This window comes from Ranitomeya variabilis, chromosome 2, assembly GCF_051348905.1.
Source record: "Ranitomeya variabilis isolate aRanVar5 chromosome 2, aRanVar5.hap1, whole genome shotgun sequence".
Taxonomy (NCBI): domain Eukaryota; kingdom Metazoa; phylum Chordata; class Amphibia; order Anura; family Dendrobatidae; genus Ranitomeya; species Ranitomeya variabilis.
In genome coordinates this window covers 1,104,688,892-1,104,713,026 of record NC_135233.1, presented here as the reverse complement: position 1 = coordinate 1,104,713,026, position 24,135 = coordinate 1,104,688,892, and the positions used below count along the sequence as shown (strand labels likewise).

The 24,135-nt window shown below is 48.9% G+C and overlaps 1 protein-coding gene across 2 annotated transcripts in view; it reads right to left on the bottom strand.

Annotated features, from left to right (window-relative positions):
- DPYSL5 (dihydropyrimidinase like 5) overlaps positions 1-24,135 on the bottom strand; it is a 77,508-nt gene that overhangs the window by 9,623 nt on the left and 43,750 nt on the right. For both annotated transcript variants that reach the window (XM_077291894.1, XM_077291895.1), the window contains exons 3-12: positions 16,485-16,643; positions 16,107-16,286; positions 14,723-14,791; positions 12,564-12,608; positions 7,435-7,510; positions 5,643-5,799; positions 5,119-5,260; positions 4,888-5,030; positions 4,536-4,743; positions 1,068-1,236 (exon numbers count right to left, since the gene is read on the bottom strand). In XM_077291894.1, the coding sequence (XP_077148009.1) occupies positions 1,068-1,236; positions 4,536-4,743; positions 4,888-5,030; positions 5,119-5,260; positions 5,643-5,799; positions 7,435-7,510; positions 12,564-12,608; positions 14,723-14,791; positions 16,107-16,286; positions 16,485-16,643 (1,348 nt within the window). The remainder of the gene's footprint in view (positions 1-1,067; positions 1,237-4,535; positions 4,744-4,887; positions 5,031-5,118; positions 5,261-5,642; positions 5,800-7,434; positions 7,511-12,563; positions 12,609-14,722; positions 14,792-16,106; positions 16,287-16,484; positions 16,644-24,135) is intronic.

Genomic DNA, 24,135 nt, shown 5'->3' with positions numbered 1-24,135 from the left:
GGGCCATCATACTGTGCGTAGGGAGGGCTTTTGGAGCTGTGGGTGCCATCATAGTGTATGTCTGGGTCATCATACTATGTATGGGAACCATAATACTGTGTGTAGAAAGGACTATGGGGGCATCATATTGTATTGGTGTGCCATCATACTGTATGTAGGTGGCCATAATACTGTATGCGAGGGCTATCATTGTGTAGGGACGGCCATGGTGGTCAGCACGCTGTGTGTAGTAGAGGAATTCTAGAGGCCATCATACAGTATTTAGGAGCAATCATACTGTGGAAGAGCTATCAAGGCCATCATACTGTGTGTAGTGGCGGTTGTGGGTGCATCATACTCTGCTGGGTTCTGTGGAGGCCATTATACTTTGTGTAGGGGCCATCATATTCTGTGTGAAGAGGTCTGTGGGGCCATCATACTGTGCGTGGAGGGCTGTCAAGGCCATTACACTGTGTGTGGGGGCATTATACTATGTGTTGGGAGGCTGTGGGGCCACCATATTGTTTGTGGGGGCATGCAGTGAAACTATGGGAACATCATATTTGGCTGGAGGCATTGGGTCACCTATGAGGGAATCATACTGTGTGTGAGCGGTTGTGCATTTTCGAGAGCAACATATTCTGTAAGGGCCATAAAAGTAATGGGTGCAGACAGCCGCAACACATGCAGGCGCGGGACTCACACATATTATTCGAGCTGCCGAAGACACTCAGTTTGCACTGGGGCGCACTCAGATAACACCTTACCCAAGCACGTTCACTCATCACTAGCGCTCACAGCTCGAATAAAGTCCACACCCCTCACTAAGAGCATCACAAGTTATGAATGTGCCACATCCTCCTGTAGAGAAGGTCAGCAGGCGGGGATTGTGACCATACTGACTCGATGTTCGCCCATCGCTAGAGAGCACCTTTCTTTGTGGATATTTTCTGACCCCGAGGCGACCCTGCCAGCCCAGACGAAGAGGAACAATTCTCTACGTTGTTGGGTTTCACTTCTCACTGTAATTATATATAACAGTGCTACAAATTGATAATTGCCCCTTGGTGTGATGGGGGAAGTCTCACCAGATAAGCTGAAGCCGGACTCATGGAGGTCCCGCATGCCACCGTGACGGGTGCTTGGTCGTGTCGGGGTATCAGCCATTGGACTGCCTGTTTCTTTCTTTCCAGCATTCGCCACCACCGCCACGTCTCCCTGGTACGGAGTGCGGTCTACGCATTTTAGGCTCAATATCTAAAACATACGGAAGAGTTCCGGTCAGACATTGTGCTTCTTCCTCCTTATTAGTATCACACAGAACGAAGAAGAATCATGGAAACTTGTCAGATTACTAGGAATTCACCTAATCCTCCATAACTTACTCCCTCAGCCAGTAGTGTAGCAACCGGGGTGGTCGCCATGGGCGCCGAGGGGGCCCACCCACAGCTACACTACTGTATCGGAGGCACTGCGTGTCCATACAGTTACACTCTGCGGCAGACTAGAGAGAATCGATCTTCCTGCTCTGCCCCCCCCTGGCCACTATGGGGCCCCTGACCAGGAGGGGGGCCTGTCGCCCGCACCAGGCCCCCCGCCCGTCATCGCAAGTTCACCTGTATCGGCTAGATGCCGATACAGTTGACTGCATTGATGAGAGTGGGAGCGTTACACTCCCTCTCCCATCATTCCCCTTCTCAGTGTCTGACGTATTTTTTTTTATGGGGTGCATTATACAATATAGAGTCAGCCTATGGGGGGGTGCATTATACTACATGGAGGCCTATGGGGAGTGTATTATACTATATGGAGGCCTATGGGGAGTGTATTACACTATATGGAGGCCTATGGGGAGTGTATTATACTATATGGAGGCCTATGGGGAGTGTATTATACTATATGGAGGCCTATGGGGAGTGTATTATACTATATGGAAGCCTATGGGGAGTGTATTATACTATACAGAGGCCTATGGGGAGTGTATTATACTATACGGAGGCCTATGGGGAGTGTATTATACTATACAGAGGCCTATGGGGAGTGTATTATACTATACAGAGGCCTATGGGGAGTGTATTATACTATACGGAGGCCTATGGAAAGTCCATTATACTATACGGAGGCCTATGGGGAGTGTATTATACTATACGGAGGCCTATGGGGAGTCCATTATACTATATGGAGGCCTATGGGGAGTGTATTATACTATATGGAGGCCATCTAGGGGGCCATCAAACAGTGTGGAGATTACAGAGAAGGGGCAGCTAAAGGGTCAGTATACTGTGTGGGTGGTACTATACAGCAAGGGGTCATTATACTGTGTATACGGGAGCTGTACAGGGGCAGACTCGGGACATTATTAAATGTAAAGTGGGCACTTCTTGTTATAGGGGAACTCAGGTTAATGTGACTGTCAGAGGGGCACACAGGGCAATATTACTTTCTAGGGGGCACAATGTGGGCACTGTTTTCTAGGGCACTTGCGCCCGGCATTGCTATATTCTAGACGGTTGCTTTAGAATTTAGAGGGCACAGAGATCCACACAGCAGGTGCAGTAAGAGACACATACAGCAGCAGCGGCTCAGTACTGGGGTATCAGGTGCAGTAATAGGGTCACATACGGCAGACGCGGCTCAGTATTGGGGCATCAGCAGGATGAGGAGTTTGTGCAGGTTGGGAATAGATGGTGATGGCTGGAATATGAGAAGTGAAATGTGTCTTTGTTGTAATCTCTGCAGCCAAGTCGTGGCTGGAAGAAGTTGTCATGTCGGTCTGGGCCAGATGGAAAAGATGTGAAAAGTGACGACTCCATCAGAAAGAACGTCAGCAGTAAGTCATTATCTGTAACTGTGCTGTGATCACTTATATGTTCTGTAGAACTGGTATCTACCACTGACCATATGGCGGTAATATCAATATTGGTCTTTATATAGAGATTATCTTCAGTAACAGCGCGGTCATCTGCTGAGGTTCTCCTCCACTATTAGGGTGCGTCACCCAGTTGTAATCAAGGTTATCTGGTTAGAGGCCCACTCAGAAGCTTCACCCTCCCAAACACTAGCTATGCCTCTATCCTCAGTGGTGAAGACCCCGTGTTACACCCGGTCCGGTCCCTGTACCTTCCCCGTCAGGACTCCCGCTCTGTGCTGGCTCCACGCTATCCTGATACAGCCTCTGCCACTCCTTCCTCCTCTTCTTCCTGGCACGCAGCCAGCAGGTTCCTGGGCAGAGTGCTTAGGTCGCTCGCGCGCACTCCCTCCTGGTCTCCTAAAGAGTCAGCGTGCATTTTCCAAAAAGAACCTCTGACCAATAGCGTGTTAATGATCACTATTTCTAGTCCCTCCACCATAGGGAGGGTGCCGGAGCAACAAGTATCCACTGTTGCTTACTTCCGGTTCCGCTAGCATGTGCTTCTGTTTCTGAAGTCCTCTGCCAGTGCTCCGCTTATACTGTCTGTCTCCACAGATCATCAGCTACCTGTTACCTGGCTATCCTGGACGATGTCTGCTCTGTCTATGCCAATTACTTCTCGTCCCGTCAATCTGCCATCCTTCCCTTCAGACTACGCCAGACTCGCCGGTACCTGCTCCTACCCGTACACCCGGTTTCAGCTGGCTAGCTCCACATCTTCCGCTAACTCCACTTGGCCGCCTGTCCCGCTGGGACAGCTGCCACGAGTCCGGAGTCTAACTGGAGGTAGCACCCGTGTCCCCCAGGCATTCCATTCTGACCCTGTTTGAGGGACATACCACAGGTGTCTGGGGCTCACGGAGTCACACCCCTTCAGAGCCCCCCAGACTATGGTCCCGAGGTTCCACATTAAACTTCAATAAAAACGAATGTGAACTTCACCATCTTTGCCTCTGTTTACATTCGTTACACCCCGACAGGGACATGACTGATGTAGGAGCACTAACCCACTGATACATATAACATCATCAGCACCTTCTACATTAGGCGGCAGGACAGCCCAGAGAAGATACAGAGCCAGCACTAAGGCCCCAGTGTACATTCAAGTCTGATGGTTCACCACAGTCAGTAATCCGCCAGTGTCAGTCCCAGGAAAGAGCCAGCAGAGGGCAGAAGAAACACACATCCCCCATGATACAGGATTATATACATGCAACTACTGCCACATAGTGGTAACTCATAGGAACTGTATTAGTGAATAAGCAATTAACAAAACACAAAGTGAATAAAGAAAAAAGAAATGTAAATCTCATCATCAGTATCTGGTGACCACCTATTGCCTCCATCATCAGTATCTGGTGACCGCCCGTCGCCTCCATCATCAGTATCTGGTGACTGCACATCGCCTCCATCATCAGTATCTGGTGACCGCCCGTTGCCTCCATAATCAGTATCTGGTGACTGCACATCGCCTCCATCATCAGTTTCAGTGAGAAGACACTGGTGGTGAATGTGTTGAGCGGCCGATACAGCTGGAGGTGACCCCCATTCCATGCCGCTGGACTCCAGCTGCCCCTACTGACCCCTAACCACTTCTTATTACCGGACCCCGCCAACCCTGTGCCTCTCGGGACGGTCTCATCACCTTTTCCTTCTGAATCATCTTCTTGTATAAATAATCTGGGTAAGTTCTCATGGGGAAGAAGGATCCGGAACCCTCGGCACACATGAAGACGCCATTCTCGTAGACCACGCGGCCACGGCTGATGGTAACCAAGGGCACGCCGTGGCATCGCATGTTCTCGTACAGGTTGACATCACCACCCTGGATTTGGGTGCTGGCTGAGATAGTCCTGGAGAACAGAGAAGACATGTCAATGCAGATATAAAGGCCGGGGCGTGACCGCGAGTGCCGAAAACCCCTACGGATGCTGAACATGGATACCATGTACACCAGTGTGTACTGATGGACCACAAAAACATCTCAAACGATTTACCTTGTGGCTTCGGGGTCCCAGACCACTACGTCTGCGTCGGCTCCAGGGATGATGCGTCCTTTACGCGGATACATGTTATGAATCTTGGCTGCGTTGGAGCTGGTCACCGCCACAAAAGAGTTCTCATCCATCTTCCCTCCCACCTGCCGGACATTATACACAGTAGATACTATATACATGACAGTGCACCTGGTGCACACCAATGGGCAGTCATGGCAGCCACAGACTCACCACGCCGCGCTCCCAGATGACGCTCATGCGGTCCTGCACGCCTCCCACGCCGTGAGGGATTTTGGTGAAGTCGTCCTTGCCCATTGCCTTCTGTTTGGTAGTGAACGTCCTGTGGTCCGAGGCCACCACGTTCAGGGTGTCACTGGTGGAGAGGGCAATGCATAGACAGTTCTGCAAATTCCTGATACAATGTGCGTGAATTCCTCACAACTGTCACCATCTCTGTTTGCTGTCACTAAGCAATGTAATTTCCAGCCCGAGGCAGGTGCCAGCCTCAGCTACTAGGCGAGCTCTATACACCAGCGTCATGTGTGAAATTCTGCACCCCAACCTAATAATCGCACCCTTCTAGCCCTCAGTGCCACGTACAGGTCCAGGCCCCACCTCGCATTCTCGCCAGTAAGTGAAGCCCTGACCATTTTGAGTTCTGGACATTACAGGAATAGATGTAGATTATGCTTATCGTCCGCCCCCAAATAGTCCAAGTGTGCCACAGAACGAGGCAGATGCCGCCACTCACTTACTTGGCCAGCAGACTCATGAGGTAATTGGGGGTGTTGGCATCCAGACGTAGCGGGGGGACAGTGACGTACGCGGCAGCATGTGACCATTCCTGGTGGTAGTAGTGGATACCATTCAGAGTGGCGTGGGCCGTCGTGGTTTCTGCATAAACTGGTTTCCCTGCAGTTACAAAACACGAATAATTAAGGCGATTTTTCTGGTGTCAGTCTCGTTCGTGAAGCAGAATAATCTAAAGTACAAGTCAGTACTGCTCTCATCCTCCCCTAGTATCAGAGCAGGGCGTCCAGGCCTTCACAACAGTCCTGTGGCTAAAAGCGGACTTTCTGGGAGATCTGTTGTTTCTGTTTTAGAGTGAATTTTGGATAGAGTCTGAATGTGTCCTGCGAATGGGGAGAGGTATGCCCGGGTGCTACCTCCCATGGCGTTGGTGGGTGGTCACAGGGCAGGGATGGGTGCTCACAAGGCATGGGTGGGTGCTCACAAGGCATGGGTGGTGCTCACGGGGCATGGTTAGGTGTGACAAGACGTGGCTGGGTGGTCACAGGGCATGAGTGGGTGCTCACAGGGCATGGGTGGCTGGTCACAAGGCATGGATGGGTGTTCACGCGTCATGGTTGGGTGGTCACATGGCCTGGCTGGGTGGTCACAGGGCATGGGTGGGTGGTCACAGGCCATGGGTGGGTGGTCACAAGGCATGGGTGGGTGGTCACATGTCGTGGTTGGGTGGTCACAAGGCGTGGCTGGGTGGTCATAAGGCATGGCTGGGTGGTCATAAGGCATGGCTGGGTGGTCATAAGACATGGCTGGGTGGTCACACGTCGTGGTTTGGTAGTCACACGTCGTGGCTGGGTGGTTACAGGGCGTGGGTGGGTGGTCACAAGGCATGGGCGGGTGCTCACACGTCTCTAGTTATGTGGAGATAGAAGACCAAGAGACTGCACGGACCATCCGAAACCTTAGGACACTGCTCACACTACGCCGGCGACCGCACACTTATCACAGACAGTAATGGAGGTTTAAGCACTGAAAATTAACAGGATGTTTGTGCAATTTTTCTCTTTTTTTTCCTATTGTTTTCTAAAAGATGTAAGTTTTTGTATTTTTCTGTAGTGTTCTATTCCTCGCTGCCATCACTTTAGGATCCAAACAACTTATTGTTGGCATTTTATTAATCGTTTCTGTGGAAAATTAAAGTTGTAGTTTTTATTGATACCCTTCACCGGTACATGGGACATTTTCATCACTTTTTTCTTTATTCAGGCAAAACATAGAATTAAAAAAAAGCAATTCTGGAATGGATATTTGCCTCTTTTCTTTACCATGAATTTAATTCATATGATAACATAATTATAGAATTTATATACATTATTTTATGTTTGAGGTTTTACTACTTTTACATTACAAAACAGCTTTAAATAAAAAATACCCTTTGTTTTTGTCTATTTTAAAGAGCCGTAACTTCTTAGTTTTTTACTTTTTATTCCCTCCAGATAAGGCGGTATAAGGGATGATGTACATTTTTTATAAAAAAAAAAAATCTGTTTTGTTTTTTCTTTTCGGTGGAGCAAAATAACCTAAAACAGCAATTTCCATATTGTTTTCCTCCTTTTTTTCTACGCTGTTCAGCACATTGGATAAATATCGTGACAGTTGTACAGGTCGGGTCATTATGAAATCGATGATGCCAAGTATGTTCAGATGCGCTTTTATTTCTCCTTTACACGTTATCCCAGCACGTTCACTCATCACTAGTGGCGAATGACGGCCCCTCGTCACCCCCGCTGTGGAGCTCACCTTGCATTTTGGCAGAAGCAATGATGTCCCCTGCGGACATACTGGACACGTTCACCAAGTACACAGGGCAAAAGGTCTAAGAGGCAGAGACAGAGAGGAGGCTGCGAGGTTAGTGGAGCGAGGTACACAGAAATCAGGGTTAGTCACAAAAGCTGCGGCAGATATCACACAGGAGCAGTGTCACATCACACATGGGCAGCGTTACATCACACATCACACAGGAGCAGAATTACTTCACACAGGAGCAGGGTCTCATCACACATACACAGGAGCAGCGTCACATCACACAGGACCAGCGTCACACCACACATCACGAAGGAGCAGGGTCACATCACACATCACACAGGAGCAGCGTCACATCACACAGGAGCAGCGTCATTATCACACATCACACAGGAGCAGCGTCACACCACACATCACGAAGGAGCAGCGTCATTAGCACACATCACACAGGAGCAGCGGCATATTTGTTTTTTTATTTTTTTTGGTGCCAATCTAGGTCAATCTCGAAACATGGCGACTTGATTTATGAACGATCTGCAGAAAGATTTTGTGCAAGCCTAGATAGGTCAACCAGGGTCTTCTCCGTTATTTTGATAATATCAAGTCATAAGGTTGCTGGTCTTCCTCTTCGCCTTGTTTCTTCTATTCTTTCAACCATGATGTCCTTCTCCAGTGATTGCTCTCTTTGCATCATATATCCAAAGTAGACAAGTCGTAGCTTGGTGATCTTTGCTTTGAGTGACATGTCTGGCATGATTGGCTTCAAAATAGATTTGTTTGATCTTCTTGCCACCCATGGTCTTTCTCCAGCACCACATTTTGATGGCGTCGATTCTCCTTCTGACTTGTTTCTTTATCGTTCAGGTTTCGCATACATATGTTACCACAGAAAACACCAGACTATGTACAACCCGTGTCTTAGTTGCCAGTGAAATGTTCTTTGATTTGAGGACCTTATCCAGTGACTTCATTGTTAATTTGCCCGTAGCCATTCTCCTATTGACTTCCAGTGTCATTGCTGCATCTTGAGTAATCATTGATGCAAGTAGGTTAAAATCTTTTACAATGTCCAGTTAGTCACCATCCATCTCAGATGTGTCCCGGTCGTACCTGCCTGTAGTCATTATCTGTGTCTTCCTTGTATTAAGTAGGAGTCCCACTTTCGAGATTTCCAACTTGACGCTCCAGAATCCAGTCCGTCATTCCATCTATGTTTGTTGCTATCAATCTTGTATCATCTGCATATTTTTAGGTGGTTGATGATTCATCCAGCAATTTTAATTCCTTCTTTTCCGGCAAGTCCAGCCATCCTGAAAATAGCTTCTGCATATAAATTGGAGAAATGGTGACAGGAAGCGGCCTTGTCTAACTCTTCGCTCTACTTTGAACTATGCCGTGTCCCATTCGGACTGTTGCTTCCTGGTCATTGGAAGGTTCCTAATGAGGCTGATCAGATTATTCGGCACAACCATATCCTTCATGGTATTCCAGCGTTTCTGGTGATCAACACAGTCGAAGGCTTTGCTGTAGTCAATGAAGCAAAACTCGATCTCCTTGTTGTATTCTTTGGCCTTTTCCATTATCAATCTAATGTTAGCAATTACATCTCTCGTTGCTCGGCCTTTTCTGAACCATGCTAGTTCCCCTGGCAGTTATTTGTCACAGTAAGGCTGTAGCCGTCTTTGTAGAATTTTCAGTCGAATTTTGGTGGCATGAGGAATGAGCGCAATAGTCCGATAGTTTCCACAGTCGATAGCATCCCCCTTCTTCGGAATAGGAATCTTGTCCAGTCCTTGGGCCATTTACCAGTTTTCCATATCTGTTGACTCAGGCATGTGAGGACATCAACTGATGCTTCAGAGGACTGTATTAGCTCTGTTGGAATATTGTCACATCCAGGCGCTTTATTGTCTGACAGAAGCTTTATCACAGCAACGACTTAAGCTACTTTCACACTTGCGTCGGTACGGGTCCGTCGCTAAGCGTCTGCGCGACATACCAACGCACGTTGTGAAAATTTTGCACAATGTGGGCAGCGGATGCAGTTTTTCAACGCATCCGCTGCCCATTGTAAAGTCCCGGGGGCGGAGTTCCGGTCGTGCATGCGTGGTAGGAAATGGCAGACCCGGCGTACGAAAAAGCGTTCCCTTGAACGTTTTTTCGTGCCGATGGTCCTCCAAAACACGACGCATCCAGTGCACGACGGACGCGACATATGGCTATACGTCGCGATCCGTCGGCAATACAAGTCTATGGGCAAAAAACGCATCCTGCAGGCACATTTGCAGGATCCGTTTTTTCCACAAAATGACACATTGCGATGGATTCAAAACGACACGTGTGAAAGAGGCATTAGTCTTTCAGGATGAAAGGCTCTCTATCATTTAGTCCCAGCTTCTGCTGTATCACTGTCGTTCTTGTAGAGGTGCTCCGTGTATTCTTTCCATTTTCCTTGATCTATTCTGGCTCAGTTAGTTGGTTCCCGTTGGCGTCTTTCAACATTCCCAGTCTTGGTTGAAACTTTCGTCATATCTCTTTGATCTTTAAGCATGCCTTTCTGGTCTTGCCCTTCGGATGTTCACGTTCCGTCTCTGTACAAATGTTTTGGTAAAAAAGTTCTTAGTCTGCATGATTGGCTCTCTTTAGTCATTTACTGATGTGTGTGACCTGTTTGTTACCTTTTGCTTTTCATATTCCTCTTTCTTCAATGATCTTTAGAGTCTCTGGTTAACCATGGTTACTGGAGTCTCGTTTGCCTCTTGTTTATGGTCTTACTGGCTTTTTCAGATATAATAGTCTGTGTGTGTGTCCATAATTCCTCAGGCTTTCTTTTATCCATGTCCAGTGCTTTAAATCGGCTGTGCAGACCATTCCAAAATACTTCAGAAATGTTGGTCAATTCGAAGTTGGAGAAGTCCTGTTTGTCGTATCCGTTTGCGCAACCTGACTAATCCTTGATGTCAAAAGTTAATGATCAATTTCAGTCAGCTCCTGGCCTTGTTTTCATGGTAATGATATACTACCTCAATCTTTGGCGAACAAATATGTAGTCAATCTGATTCTTATAGATCCCATTCGGTGATATCCATGTGTAGAGCCTCCATTTGTAATTTGGGAAGAAGATGTTCATTATGGACGGTTGATTTATCATAAAAAAGTCACTGAATCTCCCTCCAGTCTTGTTTTATTCACCAAGTTCAAAGTTTCCAATTAAGGTTCCATGTTTGCCGAGGCCCACTTTGGCATTCAAGTCTCTCATGATAATGACTAAATCCTGTTTAGGCGTCTTGTCGATTTAGTCTTGAAATTGTAGAATAGTTTATTGTCCTCCTCGGCATCTGTTGTTAATGAGTAGACTTGTATAACTCTGACATGGATTGGCGCTCCTTGTAGTCGTATCGAGATGACTATCACTGACTGCATTGTACTTCAGCACAGTGCCGGCAAAATTCGGTTGAAAATAGAAACGACAGAGTTTAGTCTTTGGTTGTCGTTGCCAGAACAGCAGACCCAATGTTCATGTGACTGGAAATGTCCGGATTGAGTCCACCTGAGTTCTCTAATTCCGAGTAAGTCGAGTCCTGTTCTGTCTATTTCGGCTTTGACAATGTCGAGTTTGCCACGGTTCTACATTCCAAGTTCCGAATGAGATGATATCTCTACAGCATTTGATCTTCCCTTTCAACCAAGCGACATCAGCACCAAGACGACCTTTCAGTTTTGATCCTGGCGCGTCATTAGTATTGGTCATACTCTGGTCGACCACCAGCTCTTCTCCAGTAGCTTGTTGAGTGCCTTCCCACCTAGGGACTCATCCACCAGCACTATATCGAATTCCTCTAGTGATGAGCGAGCGTGCTTGGATAAGCTGTTATGAGAGCATGCTCGTGCATTAATAGAGTATCTTCGGCGTGCTCAAATACTATATTTGAGTCGCCATGGCTGTATGTCTCGCGGCTGTTTGACAGCCGAAAAACACATGCTGGGTTAACCTGTTTATTAGTCAATCCCTGCATGTGTTGTGGCTTTTGAACAGATACGAGACATAAAGCCAAGGTGTCACCAAGATATGATATTAACCCAAGAGCATGGTCCGATAGCACCTTATCCGAGCACGCTCACTCATCACAACTCTCCATCAATTGCACATAGGGGCGGTATTACATATAGGGCTGTGTTATACACAGTAGCAGTATCACACGCAGGGGCAGTATCACACACGGGGCAGTATCACACACAGGGGCAGTATCACACACAGGGGCAGTATCACACACAGGGGCTGAAGCCAACACATGGGGCAGTATCCCACGCAGGGGCGGTATCACACGCAGGGGCCGAAGCCAACACACGGGGCAGTATCCCACACAGGGGCAGTAGCCCACACACAGTGGCAGTAGCCCACACACAGGGGCAGTAGCCCACACAGGGGCAGTAGCCCACACAGGGGCAGTATCACACACAGGGGCAGAAGCCCACACACGGGGCAGTATCACACACACAGGACAGTAGCCCACACATGGGGCAGTATCACACGCAGGGGTGGCAGCTCACACAGGGGCGGTACCACACGCAGGGGAAGTAACTCTCCATCAATTACACATAGGGGCAGTATCCCACACAGGGGCAGTATCCCACACAGGGGCAGTATCCCACACAGGGGCAGTAGCCCACACACAGGGGCAGTAGCCCACACACAGGGGCAGTAGCCCACACACAGGGGCAGTATCACACACAGGTGCTGTATCACACACAGAGGCAGAAGCCCACACACAGGGCAATATCACACACACAGGACAGTAGCCCACACATGGGGCAGTATCACACGCAGGGGTGGCAGCTCACTCAGGGGCGGTACCACACGTTGGGCGGTACCACACGCAGGGGAAGTAACTCTCCATCAATTACACATAGGGGCAGTATTACATATAGGGCTGTATTATACACAGTAGCAGTATCACATGCGGGGGAGGTATTCCACACAAGGGCAGTAGCCCATACAGGGGTAGTAGCACACGCAGTGGCGGTATCACACACAGGGGGGTATCACACACAGGGGAAGGGTAGCCTACACAGTATCACACACAGGGGCAGTATCACACACAGGTAGACCAATCTTGTGCTCTCACCCGGTTAGCGATGGTTATGGCTCGGTGCACAGCCTCCGCTTCCATCTGTAATTAAGATAGAGTCATTACTTTGTGGTTGCATCCTATATTCTTGCATATACAGTTGTGCTCAAACACTTACATACCCCGGCGGAATTTTTGCTTTTTTGGCCTTTTTTCAGAGAATATGAATGATAACACCAAAACTTTTTCTCCACTCATGGTTAGTAGTTGGCTGAAATCATTTACTGACAAACTACTGTGTTTTCTAGTTTTCAATCATGAAGACAACCCAAAACATCCAAATGACCCTGATCAAAAGTTCACGTACCCCATTTCTTAATACCGTGTAGTGCCCCCTCTAACATCAATGACAGCATGAAGTCTTTTGTGGTAGTTGTGGATGAGGTTCTTTATGTTCTCAGATGGTAAAGCTACCCACTCTTCTTGGCAAAAAGCCTCCAGTTCCTGTAAATTCCTGGGCTGTGTATCATAAACTGCGCGCTTGAGATCTCCCCAGAGTGGCACAATGATTTTGAGGTCAGGAGACTGAGATGGCCACTCCAGAACCTTCACTTTGTTCTCCTGTAGCCAATGACAGGTTGACTTGGCCTTGTGTTTTGGATCATTTTCATGTTGGAACGTCCACGTAAGCCCCATGCGCAGCTTTCAGACTGATGAGTGCAAACTTGCCTCCAGTATTTGCTGATAGCGCTCTGCGTTCATCTTTCCTTCAACTTTGAGCAAGTTTCCTGTGCCTTTGCAGCTCACACATCCACAAAACATCAGCGATCCACCTCCATGCTTTACAGCAGGAATGGTGTTCCTTTCATCATAGGCCTTGTTGACCGCTCTCCAAATGTAATGTCTATAGTTGTGGCCCAAAAGTTCAATTTTGGTCTCATCACTCCAAATTACCTTGTTCCAGAAGTTTTGAGGCTTGTCTCTGTGCTGTTTTGTGTATTGTAGGCAAGATACTTTGTGGCATTTGTGCAGTAATGGCTTTTATCTGGCGACTCGACCATGCAGCCCAATTTTCTTCAAGTGCTTCCTTATTGTGCATCTTGAAACAGCCACACCGCTAGTTTTCAGAGAGTCCTGTATTTCGGCTGATGATATTTGTGGGTTCCTCTTTGCATCCTGAACAATGTTCCTGGCAGTTGTGGATGACATTTTTGTTGGTCTACCTGACCGTGGTTTTGTTTTTACAGAGCCCCTGATTTTCCATTTGTTAATCACACTGTGAATGCTGCTGACTGGCATTATCAATTCCTTGGATATCTTTTTGTATCCCTTTCCTGTTTTATACAGTTCAACTACCTTTTCCCGTAGATCCGTTGACAATTCTTTTGCTTTCCCCATGACTCACAATCCAGAAACATCAGTGGCTGGATGAAAGATGCAAGAGTCTGTCTGGATCCCAGAAACTCGCTCAGCTTTTATGCACACACTGATTACAAGCAAACAGGTCACAGGTGAGGATGTTACCTTTAGCAGCCATTCACACCCATTTGTGTCAACTTCTGTGCATGTTATCAGGCGAAAATCACCAGGGTATGAGAACTTTTGATAAGGGTCATTTGGATGTTTTGGGTTCTCATGATAATTTAAAAAGAGAAAACACAGTAGTCTGACAATAAATGGCTTCACACAACCACTAACCGTGAGTGGAGAAAAATTTTTGGTGTTATTTATATTCTCTGAAAAAAGGCCAAGAAAGCAAAAATTCTGCTGAGGTATGTAAATTTTTGAGCACAACTATAGGCCAGTAATAGCGGCTCCTTTACTGTGCTGAGGGGCGCGCTCTTCTTGAAGTGAAGCCGATCTCGTCTTTTTCAGAACAATTCTCATGAAGAAGCTATAGATTCTGCAGCATCATCCCCCCTTCTCCCTTCCCTTTCCTCCGTGAACATTTACACATTAGGTGTGTGATTCACCGGCAACAATACTAATGGCTGTGGCCCCATCATCAGCAGCCATGGAGCATGGCCGCCTGGTACTATAGTGCACCGGCACCAGGACAGGCAGCTCACATCCATGGACCCCCTAGACCGGCCCGGTTGTGGGAGGGATGTCACATGATTTGGTATTTGGTGCTGGAGAAAATAAGGTTGTACACAGAAAAACAGAAAACCATAATGAACGCCACAAGTGTCTGATCCTGGCATGAACGCTCATACCTCTTCAGGGCGACTGATCTCAATGCCTTCAGGGCCCGTGATTCCGAGCTCTAACGTCTCCTTAGCACCCTGCAAGGAAAGCAAAAAGCTGCCATTAGACAAGAAAACCATGGTTGATGGGATGAACGGAAAAAAGCTTTCTGACTTAAAGGGGATGTCCACTTTCAGCAAAGTGGTCCCCAAGTGTGTAAAGTAGATAGACTAGAGTGGTGACATCGCACCGGCAGCAGTCCACACCACTCTCGCCACTCAGAGAACTCAGGGCTCGTGCAGAGGTTGACGGTACGAGCAGCTGAGCTCAGTGACTGGCTGTCTAGAGCAGTGATATCACCGCTGTAACCAATGTGACCGCACCGCTCTAGGCAGCCAATGTGACCGCACCGCTCCACACAGCCAATGTGATGTCACCGCTCTACACAGCCAATGTGACGTCACCGCTCTACACAGCCAATGTGACCTCACCGCTCTACACAGCCAATGTGACGTCACCATTCTACACAGCCAATGTGACGTCACCGCTCTACACAGCCAATGTGACGTCACCGCTCTACACAGCCAATGTGACCTCACCGCTCTACACAGCCAATGTGACCTCACCGCTCTACACAGCCAATGTGACCTCACCGCTCTACACAGCCAATGTGACGTCACCACTCTACACAGCCAATGTGACGTCACCGCTCTACACAGCAAATGTGACCTCACCGCTCTACACAGCCAATGTGACCGCACCGCTCTACACAGCCAATGTGACCGCACCGCTCTACACAGCCAATGTGACCGCACCGCTCTACACAGCCAATGTGACCGCACCGCTCTACACAGCCAATGTGACCGCACCGCTCTACACAGCCAATATGACCGCACCGCTCTACACAGCCAATGTGACGTCACCACTCTACACAGCCAATGTGACGTCACCACTCTACACAGCCAACGTGACCTCACCACTGTAGACAGCCAATGTGATGTCACCGCTCTAAACAGCCAATGTGATGTCACCACTCTAAACAGCCAATGTGATGTCACCGCTCCAAACAGCCAATGTGATGTCACCGCTCTAGTTAGTCAATGTGACCTCACCGCTCTAGACAGCCAATGTGACCTCACCGCTCTAAACAGCCAATGTGACCTCACTGCTCTAAACAGCCAATGTGACCTCACCGCTCTAGACAGCCAATGTGACCTCACCGCTCTAGACAGCCAATGTGACCTCACCGCTCTAGACAGCCAATGTGACCTCACCGCTCTAGACAGCCAATGTGATCTCACCGCTTTAGATGGCAATAGCAGAAGGGATGTGGGGGAGAATTCACTCAAAAGTACTGTCATGTCCTCACCCCATGCCACGTCCCCCGCCCCATTCTGGATTTTGCTGGCTCACCTCGGTCACCAGGTCTCCGTTTTCAGCGTGGACTCGGGTCACGGCGCCCAGGTCCTTGCAGTGGCGGAATACTTGATAGAGCTCACTGTCCCGCAGCATGTACATGTCCTTGTAGGCCATGAACATCTGGAAGGAGTTCACACCCTTCTCTCGCACCAAGGTTTCCATCTCAGCCTTGACCTGGAAAACAGAGAGCGAAACAATGACCCATTGTTGATTAGGTCAGAGACATAACTATAGGAGAGTGGAAACGGGGCAAGATGAAAATGAGGTCCCTTCCTGGGGTCTTCCGTGCCATCTCATGTGATGGGATGCAGTGCTGAGATCACATGGTCCCTGCCCCAGTGAAATCCACACTGTCACTATGTGACGCAGTACCTTATATCCCCACCAGGTGACACCCATGTGGAGAGCATAGTCGCAGCAGACTTTGGGGTCGGCCATGCTCCGGCACTTCTCATAGGCGTCCAGCAGTGACATGTCTTTGTCTGGAAGGACGTGTCCGATCACCATTGTGGTCCCTCCCATTAGTGCAGCCTGCGGGGGGGATAGAGAGAGAATATTAACCATCACTGTACAGAGGAGCGGACCCCCACTCATGGAAACGACAGTGATATACAAAGAAAGGGGCCCCTGAAGACGATACCCCTCTACATGCCTCCCCCATACTTCCTGTGGGGGGATCACAGCTATCAATCATGTCTTATACCCTAGTCACATCCAAAGCTACATAATACATCAGAATTCCCTCTGCAAACTGGACACACAGTAAACTTAAGTGTCAGAACAGCTGGAGGGCCGCAGGCTGGGACCACCCACAGAGACCATCAGTCACAGGACAGGAGCTGTCCCTTGTGCTGAACTATATGGAATATTCCCGTGTTCTCCAATTTGTACAGAGTGACCCTGTATCTCACCCTCCAGCGAAGAAGATTCGGGGCTCAGCAGCATTAGTCGTTGTACATGCAGTGGTCACTATTGTAACAAAGGAGACGTCCTTCCAGGGAATGGAGCTTTGCCTGGACTTGTTCATCATCCCGCTCTTGGTCCGTCCAGCCTCACCCTCACCATCTCGCTCCTGGTATGTCAATCTCAAACTCTCCATTCACTTCCTATATGGCTCATCCTTATCAACCCGTTCCCTAAATGACTACGCTCACCCTCACATCCTGCTGCCGGTCCATCCGGCTCACTCTCGCCATCCCGCTCCCGGTCCATCCGCCCCACACTCTCCGTCCCACTTCCTCTATGGCCGGCTCATCCTTATCACCCCGCTCACTATATGACTCAGCTCACTCTCTCCATCCCACTCCTGGCATGTCCGGTTCACCCTCTCCATCCCGCTCCTGGCATGTCCGGTTCACCCTCTCCATCCTGCTCCTGGCATGTCCGGTTCACCCTCTCCCTCCCTATATGACTCCGCTCACCCTCTCCATCCCGCTCCCTATATGACTCCGCTCACCCTCTCCATCCCGCTCCCTATATTACTCCGCTCTCCCTCTCCATCCCGCTCCCTATATGACTCCGCTCACCCTCTCCATCCAGCTCCCTACACGACTCCGCTCACCCTCTCCATCCAGCTCCCTACACGACTCCGCTCACCCTCTCCATCCAGCTCCCTATATGACTCCGCTCACCCTCTATATCTCGCTCCCTACACGACTCCGCTCACCCTCTCCATCCAGCTCCCTACACGACTCCGCTCACCCTCTCCATCCAGCTCCCTATATGACTCCGCTCACCCTCTATATCTCGCTCCCTATATGACTCCGCTCACCCTCTCCATCCAGCTCCCTACACGACTCTGCTCACCCTCTCCATCCAGCTCCCTATATGACTCCGCTCACCCTCTCCATCCAGCTCCCTATATGACTCCGCTCACCCTCTCCATCCAGCTCCCTATATGACTCCGCTCACCCTCTATATCTCGCTCCTTATATGACTCCGCTCACCCTCTCCATCCTGCTCCCTATATGACTCCGCTCACCCTCTCCATCCTGCTCCCTATATGACTCCGCTCACCCTCTCCATCCAGCTCCCTGTATGACTCCGCTCACCCTCTCCATCCTGCTCCCTATATGACTTTGCTCACCCTCTCCATCCAGCTCCCTACACAACTTCGCTCACCCTCTCCATCCAGCTCCCTGTATGACTCCGCTCACACTCTCCATCCCGCTCCCTATATGACTCCGCTCACCCTCTCCATCCCGCTCCCTATATGACTCCGCTCACCCTCTCCATCCTGCTCCCTATAGGACTTTGCTCACCCTCTCCATCCAGCTCCCTACACAACTCTGCTCACCCTCTCCATCCAGCTCCCTGTATGACTCCGCTCACACTCTCCATCTTGCTTTCTGTACCACCAGCTCATTTTCACCATCTCGCTTCCTGTATGGGCAGTAAATCCTGACAACAGGAAGGCAACAGATTCACGATCTTCAGAGGTTAGGACTCCGAGGTCCCACACACTTGGTGCATTGTGCGAGGGGATGTGATTGTCTGATCAGCAGACGGCAGGGCTCCTGTCATAATATCCGCTACACTTATTCCTGACATGACAATCCAGCAAGAGGGGATGAGATAGGAATATTCAATCTGGAGCCTCCACAGAAAAGAATTACCATCCCTTTCATTTTAGGACAAAGGCATGATGGGCCAGGTTCCCTGGAGGCCTCCGGTTTCCATAGTCACGGACCAGGCCCCATCCATATGAGACCCCCTGAATGTCTGTACAGGAGGGGGGATGATGAGGGGAACAACAAATTCATGACTAAATCTTCAGAGGGATGAGAGACCCCCATATAAGAGACTGAGCAGCGGGAGTCATACAGAGCTGAGTGAAGTCTATGATATCCACAATACATGAGATATGTACAGATGATGGATATCCTCTCTGTATAGCACAGAGTATCACGGGAAGACGTGCACTGGATATATAAAAAAATAAAAGTCTACACATTCCTGGTAAAAGGCCTTTGTCATATTAATAAATCCTACCAAGAAGAACCATTTCAGATATTTTTCCCTCTTTACTACTACTACCTATGATCTGTACAAATCCATTGAGAAATAAACAAATTAAAAAGTAAAATAATGTGGTTGCATAAATTTGCACACCCTTACACTAATACATTGGTGAAGTCCCTGTGAATTTCTGGCAGCGTTCGGTCTTGTTGGGTCGAGGTCTATCAGCGCGGCACATCTAGAATTGATGATCTTTGCCGTCTCCTACTTGCAGCAGCTCCACATCTGTCAGATTACAGGGGCATCTCCGGTATACAGCGCCCTCTTCAGGTCACGACATATTGCCCCTTTTGTACAGGACTGGGCTCAGCCATTCCAGAACTTTCATTTCCTTCTGGCAATGCTGCTCTTTTGGTGATTTAGAGGTCCCTTAGGGTCGTTGTCATGCTGAAAGTGGAAATTTGACTAATATTTGTAGTGTCCATAATTCCCTCCACCATGATTAAAGTCCCAGTTCCAGCTGGCACAAAACAACCCCAAAACACAATGCTGCCCCCACCATGTCTCACTGTGGGGATGGTGATCTTCTGGCGATGAGTAGTGTTGGTATTTCAGCTTGCGGAATTACATCCAAAAAGTTCGTCCTTGGTTTTATCAGACAGAACATGTTCCTCACAGGCTTCTGGTAGAATTAATAAAGGTTTTGGCATCAGCAGGCTTGGATGTAAGAAAACGCTCCGTCTTTCTCCCTGACCCCACAGGCCGGACATATGAAGAATGCGGGAAATTGTATTCACATGAAGTAAACAACTAATACTTGTGAGAAATTTCTGCAGCTCCTTTAATGTTGCTGTCGGCACGTGGCAGCTCCCAGACCAATTTTCTTCTTATATTTTCATCAATTTTTAAGGGTTGTCCATTTCTCAGTAATGCCACTGTTGTGCCAAGGTAAGTCACTTTTTGATGACGTCTTCACGATGCTGCATGGTAGATCTAATGCCTGGGAAATGTTTTTTTACAATCTCCTGACTAATAACTTTCCACGGTGAGATCCTTTGCTGTGTTGTTGGCTGTTTACTGACCAGAAAATTTCAGGAAAATCCTCCTGGAACAGCCACACTTTCACTGGGGTTAATCAGAGTCGCTGTAAATGACGGCGGCCGAGCACTGACTACTATGTAACATGGGGGGGAAAGGTGATCGGCTGATTCTGAACACAACCTCAGCCCCGATTATAGGAGGATGTTAACACTTATGCAACCACATTATTGTAGTTTTCTTATTTTTATTTTCCCCCTCAAAATGATTTCAGTTCGTTTCGCAGTGAACTTGTAAAAATTATGGCGACATTAAAAGGGGGGAAAAAGTTCTGAAATGATTCCTCTTGGTGAGTTTTTTTTACATGACAAAAACCTGGGGTGTGTAGACTTTTTTATATCTACTGAATGTACTCAGATAAGGGATATACTCTCAGTACAGCACCGAGCATCATCTAGTGCCTGTATACAGATATACAGAGGACAGAGCAGCTGCGACCACTGACCCCCTCCGCAGCCACTAATCCTCGGCCACCTCAGGAAGCTTTTTAACTAATGGGAGGATTAACAATTCATGACGGCTGTATGGAGGGGCCAATACCCAGGACCCCGGCTCCAGGGTCACAACTACTGTGCAATAACAGTCACCTAGCTTTGGGGGTCAGGTCACTGAGGGGTCAGCAAATAATTCTTCAAGCAGCTGTTTGTCTTAAATCTTTAAATGAGACGCTGCCCCCAAATAATAACATGAAGGGGGAACCGGGGAGAGAAAGAAACGCTGCCGATATGTAAGTGACCACCGGGAAAATGCTATATAGGGGATGGCGGGGGATATCAGAAATATCAGACATTCCCCAAACACCAACGATACCTGGGATTACACCTTTATAGACGATACTTGGGTTACACGGCCGTCACCTCTATATACGATACCTGGGATTACACGGCCGTGGCCTCTATATACGATAAGAGGGATTACACGGCCGTCACCTCTATATACAATACCTGGGATTACACGGCCGTGGCCTCTATTTACAAATACCTGGGATTACACGGCCGTGGCCTCTATATACGACACCTGGGATTACACGGCCGTGGCCTATATATACGATACCTGGGATTACACGGCCGTGGCCTCTATATACGATACGAGGGATTACACGGCCGTCACCTCTATATACAATACCTGGGATTACACGGCTGTGGCCTCTATATAAAAGATACCTGGGATTACACGGCCGTGGCCTCTATATACGACACCTGGGATTACACGGCCGTGGCCTATATATACGATACCTGGGATTACACGGACGTGGCCTCTATATACGACACCTGGGATTACACGGCCGTGGTCTCTATATACGACACCTGGGATTACACGGCCGTGGCCTATATATACGATACCTGGGATTACACGGCCGTGGCCTCTATATACGATACGTGGGATTACACGGCCGTGGCCTCTATATAAGATACCTGGGATTACACGGCCGTGGCCTCTATATACGACACCTGGGATTACATGGCCGTGGCCTATATATACACACGATACCTGGGATTACACTGCCGTGGCCTCTATATACGATACCTGGGATTACACCTCTATATATGATACCTGGGATTACACGGCCGTGGCCTCTATATACAATACCTGGGAATACACGTCCGTGGCCTATATATACGATACCTGGGATTACACGGCCGTTGCCTCTATATACAATACCTGGGATTACACGGACGTGGCCTCTATATACGACACCTGGGATTACACGGCCGTGGTCTCTATATACGACACCTGGGATTACACGGCCGTGGCCTCTATATACGACACCTGGGATTACACGGCCGTGGCCTATATATACGACACCTGGGATTACACCTCTATATACGATACCTGGGATTACACGGCCGTGGCCTCTATATACAATACCTGGGATTACACGGCCGTGGCCTATATATACGATACCTGGGATTACACCTCTATATACAATACCTGGGATTACAGGGCCGTGGCCTCTATATACGATACGTGGGATTACACGGACGTGGCCTCTATATACAATACCTGGGATTACACGGCCGTGGCCTCTATATAAGACACCTGGGATTACACGGCCGTGGCCTCTATATACGACACATGGGATTACACGGCCGTAGCCTATATATATACGACACCTGGGATTACACCTTTATATACGATACCTGGGATTACACGGCCGTGGCCTCTATATACAATACCTGGGATTACAGGGCCGTGGCCTCTATATACGATACGTGGGATTACACGGCCGTGGCCTCTATATACAATACCTGGGATTACACAGCCGTGGCCTCTACATACGATACCTAGGATTACACCTCTATATAAGATACCTGGGATTACACGGCCGTGGCCTCTATATATGATATGTGGTTTCGGCCTCCTATTACATGCTGAATATAATCCCATCGTGCGGCCGCTCTATCGCCAGCACTAATGGCGTGCGGCAGCTCTATCGCCAGCACTGATGACGTGCGGCAGCTCTATCGCCAGCACTGATGGCTTGCGGCAGCTCTATCGCCAGCACTGATGTAGTGCCGCTGCTCTATCGCCAGCTCTCATGGCATGTAGCCGCTCTATCACCAGCACTGATCAAATGCGGCCGCTCTATCGCCAGCACTGAGGACGTGCGGCCGCTCTATCGCCAGCTCTCATGGCGTGCGGTCGCTCTATCACCAGCACTGATGAAGTGCGGCCACACTATCACCAGCACTGAAGACGTGCGGCCGCTCTATCGTCAGCTCTCATGGCGTGCAGTCGCTCTATCGCCAGCACTGATGTAGTGCCGCTGCTCTATCGCCAGCTCTCATGGCATGTAGCCGCTCTATCGCCAGCACTGATGACGTGCGGCCGCTCTATCACCAGCACTGATGACGTGCAGCCGCTCTATCGCCAGCTCTCATGGCGCGCGGCCGCTCTATCGCCAGCACTGATGACCTGCGGCCGCTCTATTGCCAGCACTGATGACGTGCGGCCGCTCTATCGCCAGCACTGATGACCTGCGGCCGCTCTATTGCCAGCACTGATGACCTGCGGCCCCTCTATCGCCAGCACTGATGACCTGCGGCCGCTCTATCGCCAGCACTGTTGACTTTTGTCCTCTGTACTGGGCCAGTTGCAGCCACTGCAGTACGGAGACGTCTTGGGTCGTCTCTGGCCAGTCTGATTGCTCATCTCAGTACTTAATTAGAGGTCTTGTCAATGCTTGGTAAACACGAGGAGCCGCCTGTCAGCGCCGTCTCCCCCGTATGTGTGAATTATTCATATAGATGTGTCTGGCGCGGTCGTCTGTGATGTCTGAGGCTCAACACTCTCAGAGCTGCCTCTCATCTCTCGCTTTTCGAACATTCTCTCCCGGTTTCATCCACACAGTGAAGTCTCAAAGTCACGGCTCATACAGAAGACGATTCAGATTTAACCTTTGCATTGCTGCAGAGAAAGGCGAACGCTGCGCCCCTCCCCCCTTATACAGCAGAAATAATTCATCAACCAGAAATGGTGCAGAAAGGGGTCAGCAATGCACCAGGCACCGAGGCCTCACGTCAGTGGTGCTCCGCTCAGGGATTTGTCTGAGAGCCACATGATCTTCGGGTAGTCAGCATTGTACCAACACTCAACCCATGTAAGCAAGGTAATTTACAGAGCAACTGCCAGGAAAAGCTTTAAAGTGCTAGTGAAGACACAGAAGAGAGCAGATGATCCAAAGTTTAAGGGGGATTCTTAGCTACGTCGCTTAAAGAGGACTCTTTCATATTTTTTTTTATGTTGAACAGGACACAAAATATAAATCAAAGTATTTGGTAGCTAATGAGTTAACTTTATTATGACACAGTGGGTGTAATCAGACAGCTTTCAGTGGGGGCGTGTACTTCTTACCTCTGTATGATGCTGACCAATTATAATTAGGCAGCAGCATTCTGGGGGGGGGGGGGGAGAACACGTAGCAGGTTATTCCTGTGTGAGATGCAATGTCAAGACACACAGGAGT